At 42.6% G+C, this 26,855-nt stretch overlaps 1 protein-coding gene across 1 annotated transcript; it reads right to left on the bottom strand.

Annotated features, from left to right (window-relative positions):
- Positions 1-1,824: 1,824 nt before the first annotated feature.
- On the bottom strand, positions 1,825-26,632 carry stard7 (StAR-related lipid transfer (START) domain containing 7). Its single transcript, XM_041233650.1, has 8 exons — positions 25,253-26,632; positions 21,175-21,356; positions 17,934-17,983; positions 15,427-15,537; positions 14,602-14,684; positions 14,228-14,327; positions 4,604-4,688; positions 1,825-3,845 (listed from the first exon to the last, which is right to left on the bottom strand). Exons 1-8 carry the CDS (start codon positions 25,681-25,683, stop codon positions 3,673-3,675), a joined length of 1,215 nt encoding a protein of 404 aa, XP_041089584.1. The 5' UTR covers positions 25,684-26,632; the 3' UTR covers positions 1,825-3,672.
- Between the last annotated feature and the right edge of the window lie 223 nt (positions 26,633-26,855).

Genomic DNA, 26,855 nt, shown 5'->3' with positions numbered 1-26,855 from the left:
TGCCCTCTTTCTCTCAGGGCTAATTGCACTCAGCAAGAAAATCAATCTCCCTTCGGAAGGGACCTTACTGCAGCACGGACATCGTCCTGTCTGAACACAGCAGTCTTTCACTAGTAGTCAAGCAAACGAAACAAGAAAGAAAAACAAACTCAATAAAAAAGTGAGAATGAGTATCAGGAAGTGTAAAGGCTGGTTTCACCAACCCTGATTAGCACCCATTTTGTATTCCCTTATCTGCTGGTCACAAACATGCAAGATCCAAATACCAAATGGGAGAATTGAACTGGAACAGGCTCGCCAAGCCAAAGACCTGGGTGTGGCAGTCGTCTCTAATGGCTGAAATGGGACAATTTTTTTTTTTTTTTTTTTTTTTTAAAGCTGACTCGAGGTTTTAAAGGAACTAAATAAAACATTCTTAACAGCCCTTGCCAAGATTCAGGCTGATGCACAGGAGGGAGAGGGAGGGGGGATGAGAATGTGTGCTAGCTCAGCCAAACTGCAGTCTATCTCTTCAGAACCAAGGAATCCAAGGAGCTATTCTGAGCTGATCTATAACCCTAATCAACGCTACTATCATAATGGAATGCAAGCGGACAGCAGCAGTGTGAAAATGTATTTTAACACAAGTGAACTGAAATATTTCAGCTAACAGCGGCCTGCAGATGTATCGTACAGCAGGTCAGCTTATGGAATTATATTGTTAGCTACAATGGAGGCATGAGTTTCTGATGTCTGCATCATGATTTGAGGATATTAATATTGTGTAGTTCCCCCTTTCAACTAAATCTAAACCCACTCTAGTTGCAGTACACCAATGAGCCGGCTGGTAACCAATTTCAAATTCAGCTCACACACATTTAAGAATATTATTTACAATATAAATACACTCGGGCAGAACAAATTCATTTATCTCCTCCCTCTTTTGTCCGCCAACATCTGTTCCTTTTAATTCATTTTCTATTTGTTAATGGAATCTGAGCCTCTTGCAGTCCTGTGTGGACTCTACTGGGAAAAGGCTGTCACAAAAGAAGAAATGAAAAAATTAAGGTTTTTGAAATAGAACAGATTTCAAAAGCACTGTTGTGGGAGGAGGGAGAGAAAGTGAACAATGGGTGGAATAGAACAGGCCCAGAAATCCGACTGTAAAATGTTTAATTTCTTTACGACTTGCATTTCATCAGTAAACACCACTCTGGTCACACTAATGAAATCAGTTGCCTGATATTAAAAGGGACCGCTGCACGCTGGCAGTAGAACTTCCTCTGCACCCACAATCTTCAATTTTTCATGACAACCTCAGACACAATACAGATTGAAGAACCCTGTTTCAGGTATGGCCAGAAACAGGCGCTATGGATTATAGCAGCTACAATTAAAACACTTAATTCAGGTAACCTTATTAATTTATTATAAAATTTAAGCATTAATATTTGAGATTGAACTGCTAGAGCATTATTACTGATCTGTTTGTCCACATTCATGTCAAGTGCTCCATTTATTTCTATTAGAGACACCCGCATGAGGCTTCCAACACAGCAAGAAGGAAAATACCCCTGGAGTCAGCGAGGGTGGGGTCAGGAGAGGACTCATGTTTGGATAGGAAATGGACACGAGAACAAATACTACTTTACAACAGACAACCCCATTGTGCAGCTCAAGATCTGCCGTGAGAGCTCTGATGTGGACAAGATAATGATGTCAGACAAGATGTGGCACTCCAGGTTTGTACCTGTGGCTGGACCAAGGTGACAATGCCCAGGGGTCTGAAGAATCATCAAGGGAGAAAGAGAAGCTTAAAAAAAAACAAATAACTTTCACATCAGCTTGATTTACACATATGCCACCAGACTTTATTAGCCAACACATTGTGATGATACAGTCTCCAACACTGCTTTTACATTTCACTGAAACAGACACAGCACGCCGATCAGCTGCAACAAAATGTGAAAGAAAACTGTTACACTGGCAGTTAATAGGGCACAGGCAAAATAGCAAATGGCTATAATGCAAAGTCACTAACACATTAACTTCGCCCACACTGGATGGAGGTCACACCCTTGGGAACACTTTCAGTCATGGCACAATATTGAATTGGTAATTAGTGTAATTGTGGCATCCATAGATTATTTTAGGGTGTACCTCAGTACAGTACAGTAATTGATGTAATTGTTATGCAGTGGTTTTAAAAGTAAATTGATATGTTCTAATTATCCCTTAATAGGAAAACTAAAACATACAATGTGGTATTATTCAGTGACCTCATAGAAGTGTATGTGCCCCTACAGTGCAACTTAACAGTATTACAGCTATGGCTTACTATGGCAAGACCAGTTATTAAATAGTTACCAAACAATGTAAATAGATGTACTTGTAATTGCTAAAGTTGCTACTTAAATTACTATGCAATATGTGCCCTTGACCCGAAAGTATTACCCTGCCATTCTTTTGGGGTAAAATGTTAAACCTCATTCTTCAAACACACATGCATGTACTGTTGGCTGCCCCACTGCCCCACAATATTTATAGGCTATTTTTACACAGCCATAACACCAAATAGACATTGTATAGTATCTAAAGGCAAAAAGCTTTGTTACCTTAGGAATATTATACTTAGTGATTTTCAAGTGGTTTAGGACAAGCATGTGAAACTGTTACCCTTGCAATGTTTTCATTCCAGCCAAGGAGTTTAAATGACACCGCTCCTTCAGCTACAAAGCCTTCAAAAACACTTAATAAATCTAAACACACTTACAATTCATTGATGAACGGTTTGCAGAAAAACATGCTTTTTTTGTTGCTATTTGCTTTTCTTTTTATTTCATAGAAAAAAGTCGGTAACAAAATGTTCTGCTTTTGTTAATACGCACTGCAAAAAAACAAAAACCAGAAGTCGTGGACCTGAATTAAATTGGCTGACTCCAAAAGCTGCGCTGGGCTACAAATCCAATACAGCACACAGCCATTGAATATTTCTAGTTCTATTCACAACTAATTCAGTTTCCAACACTAGGCAGGTTAGCTTGTTAGCCGTCACATCAATGTGCCTCATCCGAGGAGATGCAAGGACTGCGATATGGATCAGTATTAAGAGATCCAGTAATAATAGTGGCAGGCAGACTAATGTTACAGCTGTCCAGAAATCACAAGGTAAAAGCAATCCAAACCTAACCAGGGTTGCCATGCTTTTATAAAAAAAATAAACAAACAGTTCAGGCTGAAGCAAGCAGTTTTGTAAATTTGTTGAAGCATGAGCAGTTGGCAAGACTGGCAAAAAATCATCACTGGGCAGCACTTAGAAAACATTTTTTTGTTGTTTTAAAAGGGGTAAAACGTATTTATTTGAATTGTTTTATTGGAGTATTGGTAATGTGAGAGAGCCCTGCGGTCGAAGTGCCAGTCATCAGAAAAGCGCTCCCTCACACCTGAACATGTTTAAATGACGCAGGGGATTCTCTCACAGCTGGAAGGATAACCAGAGCTCAGTTCTGCCCCACTGCAGTGAAACGTAAGCGGTCAGCTCAACGTCTAGCCTTGTTTAGAAGTCTCTGCTGCCTTAGCAACTGTAGCCGAATCTCCCTGGTGCAAAAAAAAAAAAAATACATCTGTGTTCTCCAGCAAGAGAGGTGTTTGAACGTCTTGGTTGCAATATAATTCGTCTGTGGCTCCACAGTGCTATGCGTATTCCATCTGCTGCTGCCCATTGCGACTGCTCTCAGGCACGCGCTCCTGGCTAGACATGGGCTTGTTCTCCACTGGTTTTATCGAGATGTAGTCTCTTACTTCCAGCTCCATGTTTTTAGCCATGACAGTTGCAGCGTGCAGTTTTTCCAAAAAGTCTGGCATTCCTGAAAAAGAAATAACCAAACAATGTATATACCAGACATACTCAGTTAAATGTTAATTAGTACCTCCCAATCCACTCCAATACCAAACCGCCCCCTGGTGGACATATTTAATAACAAAGTCTCCCTCTCATTTTGTTCCAAACAGGTACCACATTTTGCTTTACTGCGCACTTAAGCAACACTATACCAGGGGATTGCTATGCCAAAGAAATGATATGCTGTAAGGGATTAAAAGCAGATGTTTGTATGTTACTGTGACAAGTGTGACAGAACGAATACTCCTGTACTGGTAATTCTTTACACATACATCTACACCCAGACAATACACACACTGAGAAGGGAACTCCAAGCTGCTCTTCTCATTGTAATGGACAGGACTGGAACTCATCCTGTAAAACAAGAAGCCAGCTCCGCAATGTAAACAGCAGGCACTGCAATAACAGAGTACAGCTAACGTGCCAGTCTCGTGAATATGCAAGGGCTTAATATAATAGGATCATTAACGTAATTAAGGGTGATTTAATATCTGACCCACACACAAATTAACAACTGCTCCAGACTTAAACACTGGGACACTCACATAGTGCAATGGTCTACAGAGAGAGATTGTGCACTGAGCTTTCCAAGCGCTACCCAAAGTTTTGCTAAAGTACCAAAGACAGTGATTCATCTGTTCTACGCACCCCTAGATATTTGAGCTGACTATCTGATTTTGAAATAAACTGTAAAAATGTAATATGTAATTTTGAGGACTTTACCGCTAGACACCATCCAGCTCAAACAGTAGCGAGGAAACACCGTCTGAGGGTCATCACTGTAGGTCAACAAGTAGTCAAATCCATTCTGCAAACAACAGAGACTCACTTAATACAGACAGGTAAAAGGCATGAATGCATGTCAAAGCAGTATTGACAGTCAAGTTGTACAAACTCTGTACTAAGGCTTTAAATAATAAATACAGCTGTCAGTATTATGGTGATGGCCCAGGGTCTGACGTTAGGTGTAAGGAGGAAGCAGACAAGAACACAAGGTATCGATTTCAATCCAAATACTTATTTTATTACAATTGGTGAACACAAACAAAAGAACTTCAAACACTATAACTATTTACAACAGTAAAAGAAACATCCTAAAATGTAGACTTGTTAAAGCAACCAAGGTTTTCCCAGTCATGTTTTCTCCCTCTCTCTCAAAAATCAAATTAATAGATTAGGAAATGTACACTCAAGCAAGCACAAATATACTCCCCTTTCCCTTAGCATAGTCCCAACTAGCCTAACAACAGGAGACACACAGTAAGTCAAATGTGGATGTGCTCCGTCCATCTGGATTACAGTAAAATGGAGGGCTTAACAATTTCCTCTTCCAAAATGGAATTCACTAGACAATGGTGCCCCACACAAACACAGGTTTGCTCCATCCCAAGTATCATTAAAAAGTATATAACCATGACCTGCACCCATTAAAGGACTGAACAACAAAGAGGCTGAAAGAGTCTATTTCATCCGTCATTCATCCGTGTCACAGAAGAAATCGGGGGGGGGGGGGGGGGGGGGGGGATTGGGGGGGGGGGGGGGGGGGGGCAAGATTGAAAGATTCTTCAGAAGTCTTAGAATTTGACTCAACTATCAATTGTGATTGGTTATGAAATTCACGTCAAAGTCTTTCTCCAGGGAGGTCACGTGTGTCAACACGGTCCCCATGGAAGCTTTGTTACCTCCGCAGTTAACTTTTTTTTTTTTTTTTTTTTTTTTTTTTTTAAGAAAGAAATCAAAAATTAACTACAACCCCCACAATGCACGCCGCTCTGCCTCAGAGTACTTCCTGCCTAATCAATGTGGAATGTAAACACGGAGATTGCCTTGCTTGTTTCAATCATTACTCCTCTCTATTTGAACTATAGCAAAGTTTATGTAACGGACTGTTGTTTCAAATGACAGTTTATCAATATCGCGCCCTTCATGGGTGTATCTCAAAGCACTTTACAGAACAAAGTCAAATTTATAAAAACAAAACACCCACCACGAGCACTACAGCACGCACCCGGACTGGTGTTTTGTATTATTGTGGGGCGAAAAAAAGAACGTATTTGGTTGTGCAGAAACAGCTGTGTTTTCCCTCCGTGCTTTACACGTAGGTGTGTACTGCCAGAGGGTTATCGTTTGGTCACCAGACCGGGATTATAAATAAAACCCTTCCTAAACTGGATTACAATTGCCTGCCTGAGGTTATTTCTGCACTGCATTACTTCCACACAATCAGCCACTTTGTCACAATAACGCATTACAATCAATTCCGGAGGATACAAAGGCATGTACTAGTCTTTCAGCGCCAGACGTAGATTATAGGTCTAATTTTTGCAATATTTCTCAAATGATAAAGACGACGATTTTGTAATCTTTTTTATATGTTTCTCAAATAAAAGAGTAGGTTGAAGAGCACACCTAAATTCCTCAATTCTAGTACAGGTTCAGAAGGTAGTCTGCTGAAATCCAGGCCTAATGATTCAGGCTTATCTAGTTGCTTTGATGAACCAACTAACAAAATTTCAATTTTTTTCTGCATTCGACATCAAGAAATTGAGACATCCAGCCCTTAACACTAAAATCACAAGATTTCAGACTACATACAACTGCCGTACCTGCAAAATGTGCAGCTCTATTTTAAAAGGGCTTCGATATGAAAATGAAAAACAAACAATCAGATACAACTTAATATTTTTATTTATAAACATCTGTAGCAGGGAGAGATTTGTGCTGACTCTGCCGGCGTGTTCACAGTACTGCAGGAAGAGGGCGGCAGTCTTCCAACAACCGCCTGTGAGTCATGGCAGTGACATGGGGAGGTGGGAAGGTAGGTGTGTGGACTTTCCCCCTCTCTGAATGGCTGAGGCGAGTCTTGGCAGATTGCTAGCCCTACAAAAAAATGCTCTGCTGTTTCCTGCCGAGAGTGCGGAAGCTCTGATTCAGGACCGGGAATCAGCCGGGAAAAAAGAAAGAGTTTCACAGCGAGACAGAGAGAGCGAGGAACCCTTGGGCAGACCCCGCCGTATTGTAAAACAGCAGGCTAGTTAGCCGACAGAGTAGGACAGTGATCCGGGTCGTGCGGGTAGCGGCGACCAGGATAACGCTGCCGAGTGCAGCACCTTTTATTTGTAGTTTTATTACCGTTTTATTTTCCCTTGTTCTTTTCGCCTTCTGTTTTCATTATTATTTCTTTGAGCACCTGCGAGTGCACTTGCTGTTCGCTTACCAGCTGTGGTATTTCCGTGGTGCTGTCTATCATCGTTGATAGGCAGCCCACGGTCAACAGTGCCCTCTGCCGGAAAAAGTAAGAACTGGTCAAAAATAAAACTGGGCACCTGTGAGGTATTTTCAATTACACCTGTCTGTCTCCTAGTCAGTGAATTACCAACACCCCTTCCACACGTGGTGTCAGGATGGGATTCACTGGCACTGCCCCAAGCAGTGCATATTCAGAAGGAGCAGACTAGCATGGATGCTACCCAGTTTGCCGCAATGATGGACCTCCTGCGCCAGATGCTCACCGCGGCAGTGCAGGGGGCGGCTAGACCCACAGCTCCAGACCACTCCATCCAGAGACCCACCAAAATGACGGCCAAGGATCGACCGGACGCCTACTTGGAGGTGTTCGAGGCTATGGTGATCTCAGCCGGGTGGCCCCAAGCCCAGTGGGCTAGCTGTGTGTTGCCCCAACTCACTGGGGAGGCTCAAGCAGCTGCGAGGACACTGTCCCCGGAGCACATGCTGGATTACCCCCGGCTGAAGGCAGCCATCCTAAATCGTGCGGGGGCCACACCAGAGGGCTACCGGAAGAAATTCCGGGAGGAGCAGTTTGCGGCAGGGGAGCACCCACGAGCCATCGCCCACCGTCTGAAGGATTACGCCATGGGTTGGTTGAATCCGGATTTGAACACCAAAGCCAGGGTGGTGGAGATGATCGTGGTGGAGCACTTCCTGGAGTGTCTAGCCTCGGGACCTCGGCTGTGGGTCCAGCGGCAGGCACCAGACACGCTGGACCGGGCGGTCGAACTTGCCGAGCAGTACCAGGCAGCGGAGCCAATGCCTGTGAAACTGCCCGGGAGGAGTGCGGCTACTGGATCGTCCCCTCAACTGGCCCCGGAAAGGGCGAAGGGACTGGGGGGAAGGGATAGTCCAGGATTTGGTCGGGGGGTGTCGGGGGGAGCTCCCGGCCCAGGAACTGGGGCAGGGTGGGGATACCCATGAGCTGCTGCAGTGTCGGACCGGGGTCTCGCGCGGACGCCTTATCGGCGCGCCCCTTTTATGGCTCCAGTGTTTCCCCCCCTTTTGCCAAAACTTCGGGGAGAGAAACCAGCCCACCGAGGTGTTGGACGTGCAGGGAGGTGGGCCACCTCGCCCGGGACTGCCCCGTGATGGAGTGTGACCTCAGCCGACCAGGTAGGCGCGTTCAATTACCTCAGTCACTTCAGCACAAGGGTTTTGTTATTCCTGTGACAGTGGATGGTACAAAAACCCAGGCTCTCCTGGACTCAGGGTGTGGTCAGTCTCTAGTACAGCCTAATCTCACCGGGGCATAAACGAATATTGGGACGGTGCATATTAAATGTATTCATGGGGATGTCCGCTCCTATCCCAAGATCAATGTATGTATGACTATTGGCCAGCAGGTGACGCAGGTGCAGGTAGGATTATGTCCTTGATTGCCGGTACCAGTAGTTCTTTATTGGCTAAGAAAGAGGAAGTAATTGGAGAGATTTTTCCCTTTCGCGATCCAAAATGGTTTTGCCATAAATTTAAACCCTGTAAAACTAAACGGGAGCGCCGGATCGCTAAGAACGAGGGCTGGCAATGGAGGGAGTCGGAGAAGTTTCAGGTGGGGGCGGTTGGTGAAGAGTCCGGGGGGGAGGTCGCGGAGCCAGCGCAGGGGTCTGGCTCGGCTGCCTCTGCTCGGGATCGACCTGACCCCGAGTTGGAAGCCATGGGAGCTGATTTCTTAGCTCGCTCCCGTGACTTCCGACTCAAGCAAGGGCGTGACGACGTGCTGGGCAGGCTCTTTGACCAAGCAGCGGTGGTTAATGGTCGGGTGGTCGAGCCCAGACGCGCCGCCACGTGCCCTCACTTTGAAATTGATCAAGACCTACTGTACCGTGTTGATAAATTACCCCAGACCGGTGAAGTGCGTCATCAGTTGCTCATTCCTCAGCCCTTTAAGGAGGATTTGTTGCAGCTGGCTCACGCTATTCCCCTGTCTGGTCATTTGGGAAGGGATAAAACTAAAGCCAGGCTTGTGTCACGGTTCTTCTGGTTGGGGCTGGATGGCGATGTCAAACGGTTTTGTGAGCGCTGTGGGGAATGTCAAAAGGCAAGCCCTAGAGCCGTTCCACGAGCCCCACTGGTGCCTTTGCCCCTAGTGGAAGCTCCGTTTGAGCGTATTGGGATGGACATAGTTGGGCCATTAGAGAGGAGCGCGGCAGGATACACCCATCTACTTGTCATTCTGGATTACGCTACGCGTTATCCAGAGGCAATTCCCCTCCGATCTATGTCCGCTAAGTCTGTTGCCAACGAGCTGGTAAAGGTTTCCTCCCGGGTGGGGATTCCCAAGGAGATACTAACCGATCAAGGCAATCCGCGGAACATGTAAGCTTTTGGGAATTAAGACCATTAGGACCTCTGTGTTTCATCCTCAGACCGACGGTTTGGTGGAACACTTTAATAAGACCTTTAAGAGCATGTTGCGCAGGTTTATTCGTAGTGATGTGTGTTACTGGGACCAGCTGATTCCCCCCCTTCTCTTTGCGATCAGAGAGGTTCCCCAGGCTTCCCCAAAGGACCCTTTGAGGTTACACGCCAGGTTGGGAAGGTGGACTATGAGATCTGCCAGCCAGAGCGACGGACAGAGAAACACATTTACCATATCAATCTCTTAAAGCCTTGGTTACAACCCGAGGCGTTGTTAGTGGCGCATGCAGATGACGTCACGGACCTGGGACCTGATCTTTCTGTGTTGGCAAGAAAAGGATCGGTACAGATTGCCGAGAATCTGACACCAACGCAGAAATGTCAGGCTCGCGGTCTGGTGGTGGAGTTTCCTGACGTGTTCTCTTCCGTCCCGGGGCAGACTCAAGTAGCCCATCATCACATTGATATTGAGCCGGGGGCGCTAGTTCGCCAGAGGCCGTACCGTATACCTGAGTGTAAAAGACAGGTAATAAAAGCGGAAATTGCCGAAATGCTGAGACTGGGAGTAATAGAAGAGTCCCAAAGTGACTGGAACAGTCCGATTGTTTTAGTCGATAAGCCAGACGGGTCAACTCGATTTTGCATTGATTTCAGACGAATCAATAAGAAATCGAAATTTGACGCTTATCCGATGCCCCGGGTAGATGAGTTGCTGGAGCGTCTAGGCACAGCTCATTTTATGACGACACTGGATTTAACGAAGGGGTACTGGCAGATACCCCTGACCCCGAAATCTAGAGAGAGGACGGCGTTTTCGACTCCCTTCGGGTTGTACCAATTTAGGACCATGCCCTTTGGGTTGCACGGAGCACCCGCCACTTTCCAGCGGATGATGGATCGCATCTTGCGGCCCCATCAGCAGTACGCCGCTGCTTACATAGATGACGTGGTTATCCACAGTGAGGATTGGCCGAGTCATCTGTGTAAGGTGGCGACGGTGCTGCAATCCTTGCGGGAGGCGGGGCTCACTGCTAACCCAAAGAAGTGTGCCATTGGGAAGAGCGAGTCGGAGTATTTGGGGTATCGGGTAAGGGGCGGCCAGATCAGACCGCTAGTTGCTAAGGTGAAAGCCTTGGCTGACTGGCCGGTTCCTACAACCAAAACCCAGGTGCGCTCTTTCTTGGGACTAGCGGGCTATTATAGAAAATTCATCCCGAGCTTCGCTACGCTCACTGCTCCCTTGACAGACCTCACCCGGAAGGCTGCCCCAAATACGGTTCAGTGGACAGAGTCGTGCCAGAGGGCCTTTCTCGCCTTGAAGCGGAGGCTGTGTAGTAAGCCAGTGCTATGCAGCCCAGATTTTGGTAAGAGGTTCACCCTGCAGACGGATGCGTCAGAGACAGGTCTCGGGGCAGTGTTGTCGCAGGAGGTTCAGGGAAGCGGGCACCCAGTCCTGTATATCAGCAGGAAGCTCCTTCCCCGCGAGAAAAATTATAGCACCATCGAGAAGGAGTGTCTCGCAGTAAAATGGGCAGTCGAGGCACTCCAGTACTACATCCTGGGGCGACACTTCACCCTGGTTACAGATCATGCCCCTTTAGCATAGCTTCACCGGATGAAAGATAGCAATGCCAGAATCACACGGTGGTACTTGGCCTTACAGCCCTATGCCTTCAGGGTAGTCCACCGAGCAGGAAAGCTGCATCAAAACGCAGACTTTTTCTCTCGGGAAGGCATGGGGGTGTAGGAGTTTTGAATGAACCGGTGGTGTCATTCTGAGGGGAAGGATATGTAGCAGGGAGAGATCTGTGCTGACTCTGCTGGTGTGTTCACAGTACTGCAGGAAGAGGGCAGCAGTCTTCCAACAACCACCTGAGTCATGGCAGTGACACAGGGAGGTGGGAAGGTAGGTGTGTGGACTTTCTCCCTCTCTGAATGGCTGAGAGGCGAGTCTTGGCAGATTGCTAGCCTTATAAAAAAATGCTCTGCTGTTTCCTCAGGTCTGCCCACTTAGACGCGCTGAGAGTGCGGAAGCTCTGACTCAGGACCGGGAATCAGCCGGGAGAAAAGAAAGTTTCACAGCGAGACAGAGCGAGGAACTCTTGGGCAGACCCCGGCGTATTGTAAAAGAGCAGGCTAGTTAGCCGACAGAGTAGGACGGTGATCCGGGGTGTGCGGGTAGCGGCGACCAGGATAACGCTGCTGAGTGCAGCACCTTTTATTTGTAGTTTTATTACTGTTTTATTTTCCCTTGTTCTTTTCGCCTTCTGTTTTCATTATTATTTTTTTGAGGACCTGCGAGTGCACTTGCTGTTCGCTTACCAGCTGTGGTATTTCCGTGGTGCTGTCTATCATCGTTGATAGGCAGCCCACGGTCAACAGTGCCCTCTGCCGGAAAAAGTAAGAACTGGTCAAAAATAAAACTGGGCACCTGTGTGGTGTTTTCAATTACACCTGTCTGTCTCCTAGTCAGTGAATTACCCACACCCCTTCCACAACATCATACATAGCATTTTCAGAGCCGAAACACTGTATTTACATTGAAAATTAAACTTATTTTTTTCAAAAAGAGCACATACATAAACATGAAAAACTGTAAAAATAAACTTTATGCAATAAACTTGTGTAAACAGGTATAGAAAGCTGTCTGCACATATAACAATACACAACATAAATAACTAGTTATAAAAATAGCATAAAACAAAAATATAACAACTTATGCAAAGTGAAAGCGATTTGAGTGAAACAGTGTTCAAAGGCTCTGTCTCTCTGTTCAGAGTTCTATTACAGCTTTCTATGTGCAATCTACGCAGAAAACACGCTTTTCAACAGTACCAGTGCATTTGCCAGACTCCCTTTTCACAACGGGCGCAGACATCAAAAGTTCAGTTTTTATTTAGCAACCTGGCACTGTCTCTTATTCTGTGTGACAGTGGACACAGCACTGGCTGAAGGTTGACGGGCATTTGCCAGCCAGCTTTCGTGTCTCTTATCAAAATGTTTCTGCCGTAGCTCCAGGGCTAGCTGCAAAATGAAGTCCCTCCGAGTTACTGTGTTGCCGGTGCACTCCTTATACAAAACCAAAGTGAGGATGGCTGCCAGGTCCAAAACATTATAAAAATACATCCACAGGCCACCTGCGAGTACCGCCTTTGACAGAACACAGCCGTGCCATTTGATCCAGTATATCCACACTGTACTCTGTTGTGTTGTAAAATGCAACAGTCTCTGGGTTTCGATTAGCATCAGTCCTGATGGTCACTAATTTGTGCAGTGAGCTTAGAATAAATTCAGACAATGCAGATTTTTCATTCCCAATTAAAACAAATTGAGGCCTATCACAAAGCTAAGACTTCAGCCAGGACAAAAACAACTCCAGGTAAACCCACAAAATTTTGCAGGCGATTGATTAAAACAGAGTGATCCACGCTGTCTCAGTACCATGTGCATGGCGAAAACCAGACTGAAATTTTTCATTGTTGTTGTTTTGTGTCAAAATTGGATGCAGTTGATTTGCAACTACTCTTTCTAATATCTTTGCAAGAAAAGAAAGATTTGAAATAGGCCTGTAATTATGTAGAATTCTTGGATCCAAGTTATGTTTCTTGATCACTGGCTTTATGACAGCGACCTGAACAGCCGATGGAACAAGCCCAGAAGAAAGTGAACCATTAATAAAATTAAGAATATAGGTATTAAGAGCACAAAATATTTCTTTCAATAATTTAGTTGAAATAGGATCAAGAACACAGGTAGTATGTTTAACCCTTCACAGTCCTATGTCGGACCAGGTCCGATATTACAATTTTCCCTTTCCAGTCCAATGTCGGACTCTGTCCAACATCAAAAACATCAAAATTTATTTATTTGATGTTATAGTAATACAATAATGGCTTGGATCACATTATTGAGGAGTTGTGTGATAAAATGAGTGATCAGGAGAGGATTTATCAGTATGCACGGTGTGTGAAAAATACAGCCAACAAGGGGTAGGGCTTGGCTGGTGATACAGTACTGAGTGTCCTTTTGCGATTCAATGCCTTTTAAACCTGTTTTACTCTGAAAAAATATATTTTAAACAGTATATGTAAAATAAACAGCACATGTGAAAATAAATTGGACCTGACGCATCTGACAAGCACTGAATAAATGAACTGCAAAGGGTTAATATGCATGACTATATCATTTTAACCTATTAAGCTCACCGGAGAGAAGGATAAATAACCAAAACAGGTCTGGTAGGGTCTGCTGGGGTTAAGTCTTTCATCACCAAAAATATCTGTGATACCTGACTTCTGATGATTATAATTTTAGTATGGAACAGTCAGTGAAGTCATTGCGAGAGACTGTGGCAGCAGAAGGATTATGTGGAGGATTAACTAGGTTATTCAAAATAGAAAAAATCTATCTAGGATTATCTTGTTAGTTTCAATTACATTTGAGTAGCATGTTGATCTGGCTGCTACCAAAGCCTCTCTACACTTTACTTGATGGTCCTTCCGTATAACATCATGCACAGGTAGCTTAGAACCTGTCCATTTACACTCTGATTCTCGACCCTCCTGTGTAAGTTTGAGTGCTGTCATTAAAACATGGCGAGTACTGTTTTAGCGAAACATTTTGAATCTTAGCTGGAGCAACAGCATCAAGAGTACTAGATAGAAAGATACAACTCTATACCCTTTATATAGAACTCACCTCATCAAAAGACTTGTGGGGGTTGATAACCATCTTGGACTGGTAGGACCTCACCCGCACAAAGTCTGGGGACTCGGGGACAGCCGGATGCTCTACTGCCCTGTTGGTTAGAAAACGGAATAAAGAGAATTAAAAAAACAACCGAAAAGCAAACGGGCAAAACAAACGTGCTCTATCTGGCCCTAAAAGCAAAACAAAATCTGAAACTTCAAATAATTTAAAATTCTCAAAGTATGAGGGTTGCATTTGAACCCATTTTATACTGCACATTTTAAGCAAGAATTACCACGCAGAGATAAAAGCAGCACAAGCACATTTTGCCGTGGCGCGCACAGCAATGCTAGTGATTCATCATGACTTCAGAAACCTCTCACCTGGACACCAACACCATGAAGTTGTTCTCCACATCCACGTTATACCTCCTGACGTACACATAATCACGGGAGTACATGGGGTACTGCAAGAAACACACAACAGACTTGTAATAGCATTGTTTCCTACAGTCCTGTTACTTTAATTATGTTTTACTATAGAAACCCATAACTGACCAGTATTGCACTGATGCAGAACTACCAAATAAATTGTTTCTGGTTTAGCAAACAATTACAGATGTTCATAAACTATACATTGATCATTTCCAGCTGTATGTTTAAGTTGAGATGAAAACCACCACAGAATGTTTACAAAATGATTGACAGAGAATATTACATGACTGATATAAACATAGTTGGGTACCCATTTTTTGTATCAGTTAAAACCTCAATAACTCAGCTGGTTAAAGTGTCTCTGAATCGTATTTACGCAAACATAATCACTTAAATTAACACCCAGCTTTATCAGAGAGCACAGTTGCTTTTTGATGCCCAAGGGTATGAACTACTGCAGCAAGCAGGTTAAGGTGATAAAAGACACCTTCAAGCTCTGCTAAAGCAGAAGAGATATTTAAAAAAAGGGAAGGGAGCGCCTTCTCCTCTCCCCTAGAATGCACAGAAATGTTTAGATTTCTAACAAACTGACAAGTATGTAAAATGTCTGAGGACAGAAGGGGACTCTAATGGCATCTTTAACAGGTGCAATAACCTTACTCGTAAACGAATGCAACATATCCTAAAGCTGTTTTGTACGCTTTTAAAATATTTGTTTTATTTGCATGCAGCAAATAATATTGTGCTTAAAAAAAAAAAAAAAAAAAAGCTTACTGGAAAGTGAGTGACCCAGTGAATAATCTCAGATCCCGACACCTCGTCCCTCTCAAACACTTCCAGTTTTATCACCAGGGAATCCCATTTTTTCCTGTACTCTGTGTCCAACTGGAGTCAGGGAGAAATGGAGAGTTAAACAAGATTATTCAAGCAGAGATGTGCGTGTCTAAACAGTATCCCTTACAGAATCTATTTTACACCTCGTCTGTTCCATACCATTCATTCTTTGAGTTTCATTACCATCGTCTCATACGAAACTTAATTCTTAATTATCACTTGCTTATGAATTCAGACTGTATTTGTGTTGAAAAATGCAAAGCACAATGTTTTAAGGGGTTTACTAATTTGGTGGAAACATGGCCACGTCAACTAAGAGCATGTTCTGAAAAATACAACGTTTTACATCCCCATGTGTTGCTCCAACTGTTTTTCATTGTTCACATCCTTTTTACACTTAAGCCCCGGTCACAGCTGGAATGATAACAATAACCACAAATAGTTTATGGAGCGGGCACACCAGAACAAAAAAGGGCTCCAACACTGTACAGCAAATGCCAATCAACTTTTTAATACACGCTCACTTATTTCCAGCATGACGAGGGACAGTGATGAGGAACATTAAGAAACACTCCTGTTGTATTACATCAGGGGTACACGTACCCCTGGAGGTACTTCTAAGGGTCACAGGGGGTACGACTCAGAAATGCACAAATTAAAATGAAAGAAAAAATAATGATCTTGAATTTTTTTATTATTTTTTTTTTTAAACGGTATTACATATTCTTTTTTTTAGCAGCTCAAAGTCAACCGTTAATTAACAGACATAGAACACAGAAACATCTATCACGTCCACATTTTCCACCTGTACGCATGCGTGATTTCAACTGCGTGAATTTCCTCTATGATATATGGGTGAAGCAGGTGTGTGGAGATTGTGCCTGGAGAGCCGTCTGTGCTGCTCATGATCTTTGCTGTTTTCATCTTGTCATACCAGTGAAGTGTCTCAAAGTGACAGAAAGCTATACAGAGTCCCTTTGGATCATATTTATGCTAGCTTTAATACATAAAGTGTACTACTGTTAGTAATTAATTAGTTTGATCTTGAGGTTAATGTTTCTGATACTGTACATTTTAAAACGGCACACAATTACACTGAGGTGGTAAGTAAATAGTAACGTGATAAACATTTACAGTGCAGATCATTTTGTATTATTTATAATGACTTTGCCCAATAGAACATGAATATGAGTGTTTACAAAGACTGCTAAATACTGCCTTTTAATTCTTTGCATCCAAATAATTATAATTAAGTTTTAAGAATGAAGCCTACTGTTTGGGTTTCTGTCTCAGCAATCTGTCAGTCCCACACTTGTGTAAAATTATATTTAAATAAACTGGGAAAAAAGCAATGTGTTAACCAGATTATTCTCCCTTTTATTGCAAACGCGGTACCACCCTGTGAGCGAAAATTGTAAAGGGTACTTTAGCTGAAACCTCCCGACAGAAGGGGTACCGTTTCAAAAAAAGGTTTAAAACCCCTGTATTAGATCAACAGAAGGCAGAGGGGACAGGGAAGATGAGTGTGGGTACACAGAATTCTACAGAGTAGGGAGGAGTTAGGGGAATTCCACATGCACGCTGGTACAGTCAAGTGCTGAAAATTACGCCATGGCTATTGCCTCATGGAAGTATGCAAGGTCGCTTGGGTACAACCACTTCCCATTAAAGTAAAACATAAAAAAAGCACATGGTACGTATCTCTGATTACAACTTACTTAATATGACGATACACCATAAATGACCTTCAAGGTCAGTCTTCTCTGCTTAAATCACTGCAATGCCTATATTTACTGTTTATTGTGTTTAAAATAATAAATAAAATAACACCAGGTAGGTGATGATGTCACATTTAATACAACCCTGATTGGCCAGGAACATTTATCGTTATAGCAAGAAAAAAATCGCTCTGAAAGCGATCGAAACGATACTATCGTTACCATTTACAATGATCGTTATCACTGCGGTGTGATCACCACTGGAACACTGGTTTAAACTGGAACGATTTTTTAAAATCGTTATCGTTCCAGGTGTGACCGGGGCTTCTGTTTCAAAGCTCTTCTAAAAATGGCCGCTCTAGTGCACTCTTGTTTGAGATCTGTCCTCTAAATCACTGCAGGAAGAGCGATGACGGTTTTAAAAAATAAAAAAATGAACAAGTGCTCTGTCTTTTCTGTTCCGTACCACATTATAGATCAGTTATTGCTGTGTTACCTGTTTAACAATGTGGGCAATAATCCTGACATTATAAGTGCACTGGGAAATTAGCTTTGAAACAGATTTTAAATTGATAAATGTAAAAAGTTGTCAGCATGTTAATGACAGGTATGTTATTTAAACAGCTGTAGCAACACTGGAACACTATTTCAGAACCCTGCTACTTACTCTTTAAATTCAGCATGTTTTTTTGTTTTTTTATTAATATCATTTCATCTCAAGAGTGTTACCTGGACATTGAAGAACTGCCTTGGAGTGACATCTGTGTAGGTTCCAAATACTGGAAGAAAAAAAAAAAAAAGAGACATTGAAAGAAATGTGCGCACACACGGTGGGAGAGAGAAGTCACTCAGCTCACTGCGTATCCCTCAGAGCAGCCTACTGAAGTGTTCCGCTTGTTCACATGCAGCCACACTGTCCCCAAAGTGTGCCAGCCAAAGATCTCTACTACAAGCAGGGTCAAGTTCATGGGAACAAAAAGAAATGGGTGCACAGATTCACAATACTGTAGAATTACTGAACTGAGCAGAGATTCATAATACTGTAGAATTACTGAACTGTGCAGAGATTCACAATACTGTAGAATTACTGAACTGTGCAGAGATTCATAATACTGTAGAATTACTGAACTGTGCAGAGATTCATAATACTGTAGAATTACTGAACTGTGCAGAGATTCACAATACTGTAGAATTACTGAACTGTGCAGAGATTCATAATACTGTAGAATTACTGAACTGTGCAGAGATTCACAATACTGTAGAATTACTGAACTGTGCAGAGATTCACAATACTGTAGAATTACTGAACTGTGCAGAGATTCACAATACTGTAGAATTACTGAACTGAGCAGAATACACGTATGTGTTATTGTGTGGTACTGAATAATTCAGTAGCATGCAAACATAGAAACTATTTTGAGGAACGGGACAAAATATATTACTGGTTTACACTTGTCAATAGATCTTATAAGTCACAAGTAAAATTCTGTAATTTATGTTTGAGATAAAGAAAACATTCTACTGTATGGAATAGGGCTGTCAGTTAAGACTCAAAATAGCAATTGATTAATTGGGCACACAGAACCAACTGATCAAATAAATATTGATGATTGTACCGCCCACACACATTTTACTCCATTTCTCCACCCGATGCGATGATTTATTCCAAACAGGCTGCAGTACTTTGAGGGGGGGGGGGGGGGGGGGGGGGGGGGGGGGGGGGGGGGGGGGGGGGGGGGGGGGGGGGGGGGGGGGGGGGGGGCATCACACATTGCATCTTGTTAATACTGTACCACCTTCACTCTGTGAAACACACAACGCTGAAATGCCTGCATAAAACAATAACAATAAATTGATTTACTACTTACCGCAACATGCAGACCCATGTATAGGTTGCACAATTTATTGACAGGCTGTCTGCCGGGAACACAAGCCTGTTGTCCTGCTCTGGATTCAAGACTCCACTCTTTTTTGTTTGTTTACATTGAATACACAAAGGGGCGCACTTACAAAGCATTTTCAAATCTGATTCGCTGGTAGGATGGGACCAGCAGATCAGATGCTAGTTAACATGAGCAGGAAGAGAACAGCATGCCCACTGCCTGTCTGGCAGAAATACTCTAAACAGCAAGGCAAGGCGTTCGGTGCAGTGTTGTTGATAAACTTAAATAATGTCACAGTATTAACTTACACATTACAGTATTTCCATTACAGTAGATGTTAAACTTCATGCTGATTTGAACTCGGCTCTCGCCAAGATAAGCACCAACTAAGACCCAGCTTTACAGTAAACTAATGTGATCCATCTGCATCTCCATCCATTTGCATTACTTTCCATCTGATGATGCAGATATCCTTCTGCCTGGTGTTGATGGCTGAAGTGTAATGCTGGCCACATGGATCAGCCTATTTTGCCTCCCCAGCGCATCAGCACACACAACAATGTAATTATTGAATCGGTTATCCAGTAATTATATCAATGTATATAATGAGGAATGGAATCGATCGAAAAATCAATTTTCTATTTAATCGTGGCAGCCCTATTACGGAAGATTTCTACAGTTAGTTTTGTTGGCAATTTGGTGGGGGTCTAATAGGGCCCTCCCAAATTCACGGTCCAATTTTGTAAATTTCATAACATTTAAAAAATCCTGAATTTCATGGTTTCAGCTATTAAAATCTTCAATTTGATGGTGGTGTATCGATGAACATGTATTTAAAAACAGCTTCTTTATTCATTCCCTGCCTCTGTGGCGTTGTGTCTTTGATGGCTCTAGCGTGTCTAAATGGCGCTGGATAGTTGTTCAGTGTATGTGATCCAATTAAACACTGCAGGTTGTACAATAGAGTTTGCCACCATCATCATTTAGAATTTGGCTTCCAGGTTATTTTACACTATCTGCTGCAGTAATTATATAAAATACTTTTAGTTATTTTGGACACTCATTTTAAACATTTCACCACCTAACTATACTAATTGAGATCTCTAGGATATTAAAACCGCCCAGAATGCCCATATCTACCAATCAGTGGTTAGAGTTCCGAATGGTTATTGGCTGCTGTCAAGTGTCAATCAATAAATCCTGTCCTGTTCATGAGCAGCTTTCTTCTTTAAATTGAAACAAGCTACGAATCACATCAGAAACCTGTAAATGTGCACATAACCACTGGATTTTAGTGCAGGGTAAAAGTACACATAACCACTGGATTTTAGTGCAGGGTAAAAGTACACATAACCACTGGATTTTAGTGCAGGGTAAAAGTACACATAACCACTGGATTTTAGTGCAGGGTAAAATTACACACAACCACTGGATTTTAGTGCAGGGTAAAAGTACACATAACCACTGGATTTTAGTGCAGGGTAAAAGTACACATAACCACTGGATTTTAGTGCAGGGTAAAATTACACACAACCACTGGATTTTAGTGCAGGGTAAAATTACACACAACCACTGGATTTTAGTGCAGGGTAAAAGTACACATAACCACTGGATTTTAGTGCAGGGTAAAAGTACACATAACCACTGGATTTTAGTGCAGGGTAAAAGTACACATAACCACTGGATTTTAGTGCAGGGTAAAAGTACACAAAACAGACCAGTTTTCACGGTGAATAATGAATTTCACCGTCCGTTTCACATTGTTCACAGCTGTGAAATAGGTAGGGTAAGGTAAGGTCTAGGGTTTAACTCACTCCTAAGATACAGTACTGTATTCTCTATTGTAATACTGTATTATACTTTGTTTAAAATACCACTGACATACACTTCTATTAAAACGTTTCCCAGACCCCGATTAGCAATACTTTACCTAAAACATTAGCTAGTCCAAGACTAGTGCTGATCGGGGTCTGTGAAACCAGTCTATTGACGAAGCCACTCCAATTATTTAGAGAGATTCAGCCATGTATAATAAATGTAGAAAGCACATGACCAAGTCTAAATGTTTCCCCCTTTATGTTCCTCACCTCGGTACTCATACAGGGGGCTGTCCACGATGGGCCGTCTCCACACACAGAAATTTTTCCTATCCATGACCTTCTCCCAGGGCCGGTCCCCCTGCTGCAGCCCATCCTCCCCCTCCTGCCCCCCTCCTGCATTCACAGTCAGCCGGGTCAGGCTCTCAATGTTCTTCATGTCATCCGCACAACTGCAGGGGAAGCACATTTAACCAGGTCTCAATTGAAAGAAACACAATTAGTCTAGCAGACATACATTTTAGATGTCTGCTTTCATCAATTTACTAACGTGTACACCATATTAGGAAGTTTCTTGTTTTTATTCAGATTATTCTAAAATGACAGAAAAACCAGCATGAACCCAAGACAGCTCTTACACCACAATCAGGGTGACATTGGAAGCTATGCAATGTCTTTGCTGGAAGAAGCTCAACTATATAAATAGCTCTTTTGTTTGATTCCAGTTCAGCTAAGTCCTTGGATTGAGTTGTGTATGAAAAGGACTTGGAGTTTTTCTCCTGCACAAACTTTCTAACTGTAATTAAAAAAGATGTCAATGTTTCAGAATCAAAACTAGTTGTATACATTTGAAAAGAAACAATTGCAGTTTCAGAAAAAAGTCAAAATTTAAACTGAAGCATCTGGCACCATAACTTTAATTACCAATTTACAGTACTGTCAAGAAGCTAACAACACCCTGGCAGGGGGAGCAATGTCACTGCTGGGTTTGTGGGTGTTCTTTTTGCATTACTGACCTTTAACAGTGAGGGGACAGGCAAAGAACAAATCATATCAGTTTCCTGTGATCAAAAAATAATACAACTGTTGCAACAGAAACCCACAAGAGCTGTGGAAATGATTTACAGAAATTATGCATGAAAGTCAAAAGGCTTATTACTAGACAGTCCCACTACAATGCAGCATGTTTGCTTATAGAGGCAAATAATAATTTTACAGCATACATTAACCAAAACATTCAGTTGAGTTTTTTAGTGTTTTAATTGTGGAAGTGCTACTGTATGCCGATTATTCAAAACTGGGAGAAGTCCTGCTGGCTTCCATCGCAGCAGACCAAGATCCTGCGCTTTGGGGGACCCTGTTAGCCCCAGTGAAGAACGCTGGCAGACATCGGTCTCTCCAACTTGCTATGCTGGAGAAGTTACCTTACGAGTGCCCAATGTGAAGGACATGAGAGAAGAGTGTTAACCCTCCACACAGCTAAAAAGAAGAACAGGTCTGTCAATTAATGTAGACTTAGTGAGGGGAGGGGGGGCAGGGAAATTTTCTGAAGATTTAAACTTGTTATATTGGTATATTGGCAATCCGAGTTACAGACCCAGCTGCTTTTGGCACAATGACAATGCAAAACAAGGGCGAAGATAACAATGGACTGTGCCAGCCAGCAGGGCTTTGCTGTTTATCTTCTGCTCTACATTACCACCTGCCCGTTTCTGACAAGACAAACATTTCAAAAGACTGCCTTGGAATAACTAGACAACATTAATCCTACTGAAAGACATTTAAGGCAAGATCTAAAGCAGTGTCCTGTAATGTGCTGATCTGTTTGTGTGCTTTCTGCTCCATCGGAATGCTCCACCACCTCTACTTTAAACAGTGTGTTCAATGAAAAGTACACTGATTAATTACATCATTCCACTGAATCTTATACATTTCCATCATTTCATAGGTGTCACATTTTTCTATATAAAACCACAGCCACGGGAAATATTAAGGAGTCGCAGGTTGATAATGTAATTAGATTAGTGGTACAACTTTAAAAGATTGAAACTGTTTTCATGGTTGTAATATAGTTTGGGATACAGTACCAGCACTAGTATTTCAATAAAAGGATCACGCTGTAATTCGGTTGCTGATCTGGCATGAATGTTGATTTGTCCCTTCAGAGCTTCCGTACGCATTTGTTGACAGTGACGTGTGTGTGTGTGTGTGTGTGTGTGTGTGTGTGTGTGTGTGTGTGTGTGTGTGTGTGTGTGAGCTGTACCGGGGCTTGTAGTTTCTATTCAATCATTTATACCAGGTACCTTTTCTTACGAAAGCTTTTGATTGTTTTGTTTTATGCATAGGCCTGGATGTTAATAACAAGCTTGCTTTCAGTTAAAACAAATAATTGGGCTATTTAAGTGACTTTGGGCTATAAACTCTGCAGAAATCTGGCAACCCTGCTGGTTGCCAGACACAAGCAGCTCCAGGTAACGAGACAAGGGGCTGGATATTGTGCTTTCAGGTTTTGTTTAAGTGACTCAATATAACACCTGCCTGAAATTCTCAGAGAAAACAAATAGTAAAACTGCTGCATCCATTTCCACACGCTGGGAATATACCAGTAAGACACGTCAGGTCAATTGCAATGTACCACTTAACTGAAAACATCAGAGCGACTCAAACAGCAATGTATTTAGCTAAACTCGGCCCACTTCTGGAGAAAGGATTTTAAAATGCCCTCTAAAAGGTCAAGATACCAAAGAAAGCTCATTAGTGTTTGTTTGAACTACCAATGAACTCAAACCTTGATAAGACCCTTCACTTTTCTCAGGCTAAGGTGACACTAGCAAGTCAGAAAAGTAGTTTATTTTTTGCTATGTTCGTTCTGTTGCCAGAAAGACATTCGGGGTATATTTATAGACAGCCACCCAAGTTTCGGAAAACTGAATTGCACCCCTAACACTTCTGCATCCCAGCCCTATCACTTCTGATTGGCTAGCTGCATATGAAGCTGACCTTCTATTGGTTACAAAGAAACCCAGAAATGGCTGTCAAGAGAGCCTCTGGCAAGGTACAGACTAATCTTGTAAACTTAAGGTATTATTTATGTTTTTTGTAAATTAGCAAGTAAGCAACACTGCTTTCTTAATAAATGAACCTGACATTTAAATCCTACACTCTACTAAAGTTACAAAAAACAGTCGCCAAGATATTAGCAGATTTTAAAAAATCATGTTGTGTAATTTATAATACTTTGGGGTCAATGTACTTGTTGGGATGTTTAAAAATAAAATAAAAAATAAAATAAAAACGTAGTTTACTGTTTAGAAGCATTGAGACAAACTTTCCCTAGCAAAAAATGTAACGATTTTTTTTTCCTTTCGATTTTAGTATTGCTAACCTGGTTTGCTATTTAACTTTTTTTTAATTTATTTAAGCATAATAAAAAGTTACCAAATTTGAAGAGAAGCTGTAGCAGTACAATAAATTGATTTGTGAAACTATGTTTATAATTATAGAAATGAAAATGCTGTAAATATCATGGCAGTGTGTAGGTATTAATGTGTTTATGTATTTATTTTTCGGTGAGAGTAGTACAGGGAAAGAATGTTGCCCCCTCAGTTAGCCATCATGGGACAAGATGTTAAATGAGGAAAAACAGCTGTAAAACATTATGCTTTTTTTTTTTTTTAACAGTACATAATAGAAATACAAGAAAAATGTTATATCTTTGCAGAATTTGATGGAGCCTATTGTAAATATTGCATGCATTCTGGTAGAAAAATATTACAAAATGCAGAGAAACTCGACACGTTATACAGTTACAAAACTGAAAGAATGTCAAGAAAAGAATCAGAATTCCACAAAGCTGCAGTAACAGTTGTCACTTATTTTGTATCTGTGATGCAACAAACTAAGTCGAGGTGAGGTCACAGGGAACTTTGTATTTTGAAGAATTTAGTGAACCAGTCAAGCTACAAGGCCAGATCCGCCCCTGTTAATCACTAATTGAATGACTCTGTTCACTGTTAATAAAACCAAAATCCTAGTAGTTCTACTCCACTTTTTTGTGTGTGTTTTGTGCGGCAGGGAGTGGGAAAGTAGATTTTTTAAGAAGGACAAGTAGATTTTTCTAGATTTTGTGCCTTGGACAACAACTTTTTTTCAGAAATTGCACACCCTTGCATTTAATACCTGTTTGAGCCAGTGATTCTTTCTCACTGCACATTTCCTGAAAAGGTTTGTGTGTGTGTGTGTGTGTGTGTGTGTGAGAGAGATTGTGTACTTCATCACTGTCATATACCACACTATTCTAACTGGGCTCATCAGAAGTCTTGTAAACCTGTTAATAAAACAAACGTACCTCTTCAACTCCTCGTCTCGGATTCTCTCCTCTTCCCACATAAAGACCCCAGCCACGGCCGCCAGCAGCTTGCAGGACTGTGAATGCCTGCTCTTGAAGCGCCGCCACAGGCTGCTCACCAGGCTCCGACGGGACCTCTCGGAGTACAGCTCGCTGTACAGCTCGCCTATCTGAAATGCTCGCCGCAGCCTCTGGCCTGTCACGTAGCTGCACTGGCTAGCCAGTATGGACACCATCTCTTTCTTCCTCTCGCCGCTGCCAGCTTCCAGACCTCTCTGAAGCCAGCATAGAGCCCACCCCACCCGCTTGCCCAGCCAGCTCGCCGCTCCACTGCCTTCCGTGACAGAAGTGTGAGCAACGAGGCGGGTCGAGTTCACGCAGTACCAGTACAGACCACTTACTGCTGGCTTCCGAGGAATAGACTGAAACATCTTCAACTGTTCAATTTAGTTTAACAGTAAAATGAAATCTCCAGTTACAAGGGCCAGGAGAACTCAACTTTCAAATACGAACTGCACCTGAACACGCTTGCAATCAAACTGACGGGTCAACACATGCACTAAGGTTTGCGGAAGTCTGCCTGGTACAATAGGTATGTTAAATTTTTATTAGGGAACCCCACAATAACAGACCTTACAATCTGACCTGATTATACAGTAAATTGATTTTAAATTAGGTAAACACTTGGGTCACTCATTAGAAGTAAACAAAAAGACGGAGGCAACTTCCTTTAAAATTACAGGAAGCGAAACACGTCACTTCTTATCCTGCCTGTGTGCGGCGCAGAATGTTTAATTTCGCGCTAAACCTTTAATCAGATTACACTCTGGGCTCCTCGCTGCTGCTCCTAATGCAAAATTAACTGTGCAAAAACAAAATCCAAGGAAACCAAACTTCAAAATGTAAAAGCATAGACAAATCAACACATTCCGACTGTCACTAAGGTGCGCGTACGTCAGAGCACAAATACAGCGCCTTTTCTTACCATGTGTTGAAAACACAACGTCTCAGTAAATTTAAGTTACTGTGTACCGGTTTCGTGCACTAACAAGAAAAACAAAAACAAAACACGACCGCAGTAATATTAATAACAAATAATACTAAACGTTAAACACTACTACTGTCGCACACATTACCGCCAGACCTAAAGAATCAACAGCAAGCAACATCTGCCCACACTATTTTACTCTGCAATTCTGGTCTACGCTCTCTACTCAGCTGGGCACCAAAGCATAAACAATAAGTACCTATGATCGTGCCACGGCCCTCCAAACGGGTTTCACTTGATGCTTGTGGTTATTTAAATACAGCGACCCCCGCTCTACCCTTCACTGTCCTCCCCGGGCTTTGCAGAGGAGACTCACATGTCGCTGCCCTAGCAACCCGCCCCTGACCACGCCCCCTGGACTCAAAGCCCGCCTCTACATTCTTTTTGGTTGCTTCTAAATCTTGGCGCCAAACTCGAGAGTTTATTGTTCCAAACAGCTGCCCGTCACAGTCAGTCACGCCTACTAGCAAACTAGATTGCGAATTTACCTACGTGTGTTGTTAGCGTCACTAGTCACAATGGACCCTTCCCGGGCTCTGCTCTGGAGAAAGTTGA

Source organism: Polyodon spathula, chromosome 31 (assembly GCF_017654505.1).
Source record: "Polyodon spathula isolate WHYD16114869_AA chromosome 31, ASM1765450v1, whole genome shotgun sequence".
In the NCBI taxonomy this organism is placed as follows: Eukaryota; Metazoa; Chordata; class Actinopteri; order Acipenseriformes; family Polyodontidae; genus Polyodon; species Polyodon spathula.
Note: the sequence above shows the minus strand (reverse complement) of the source record. Positions and strands in the feature narration are given on the sequence as shown.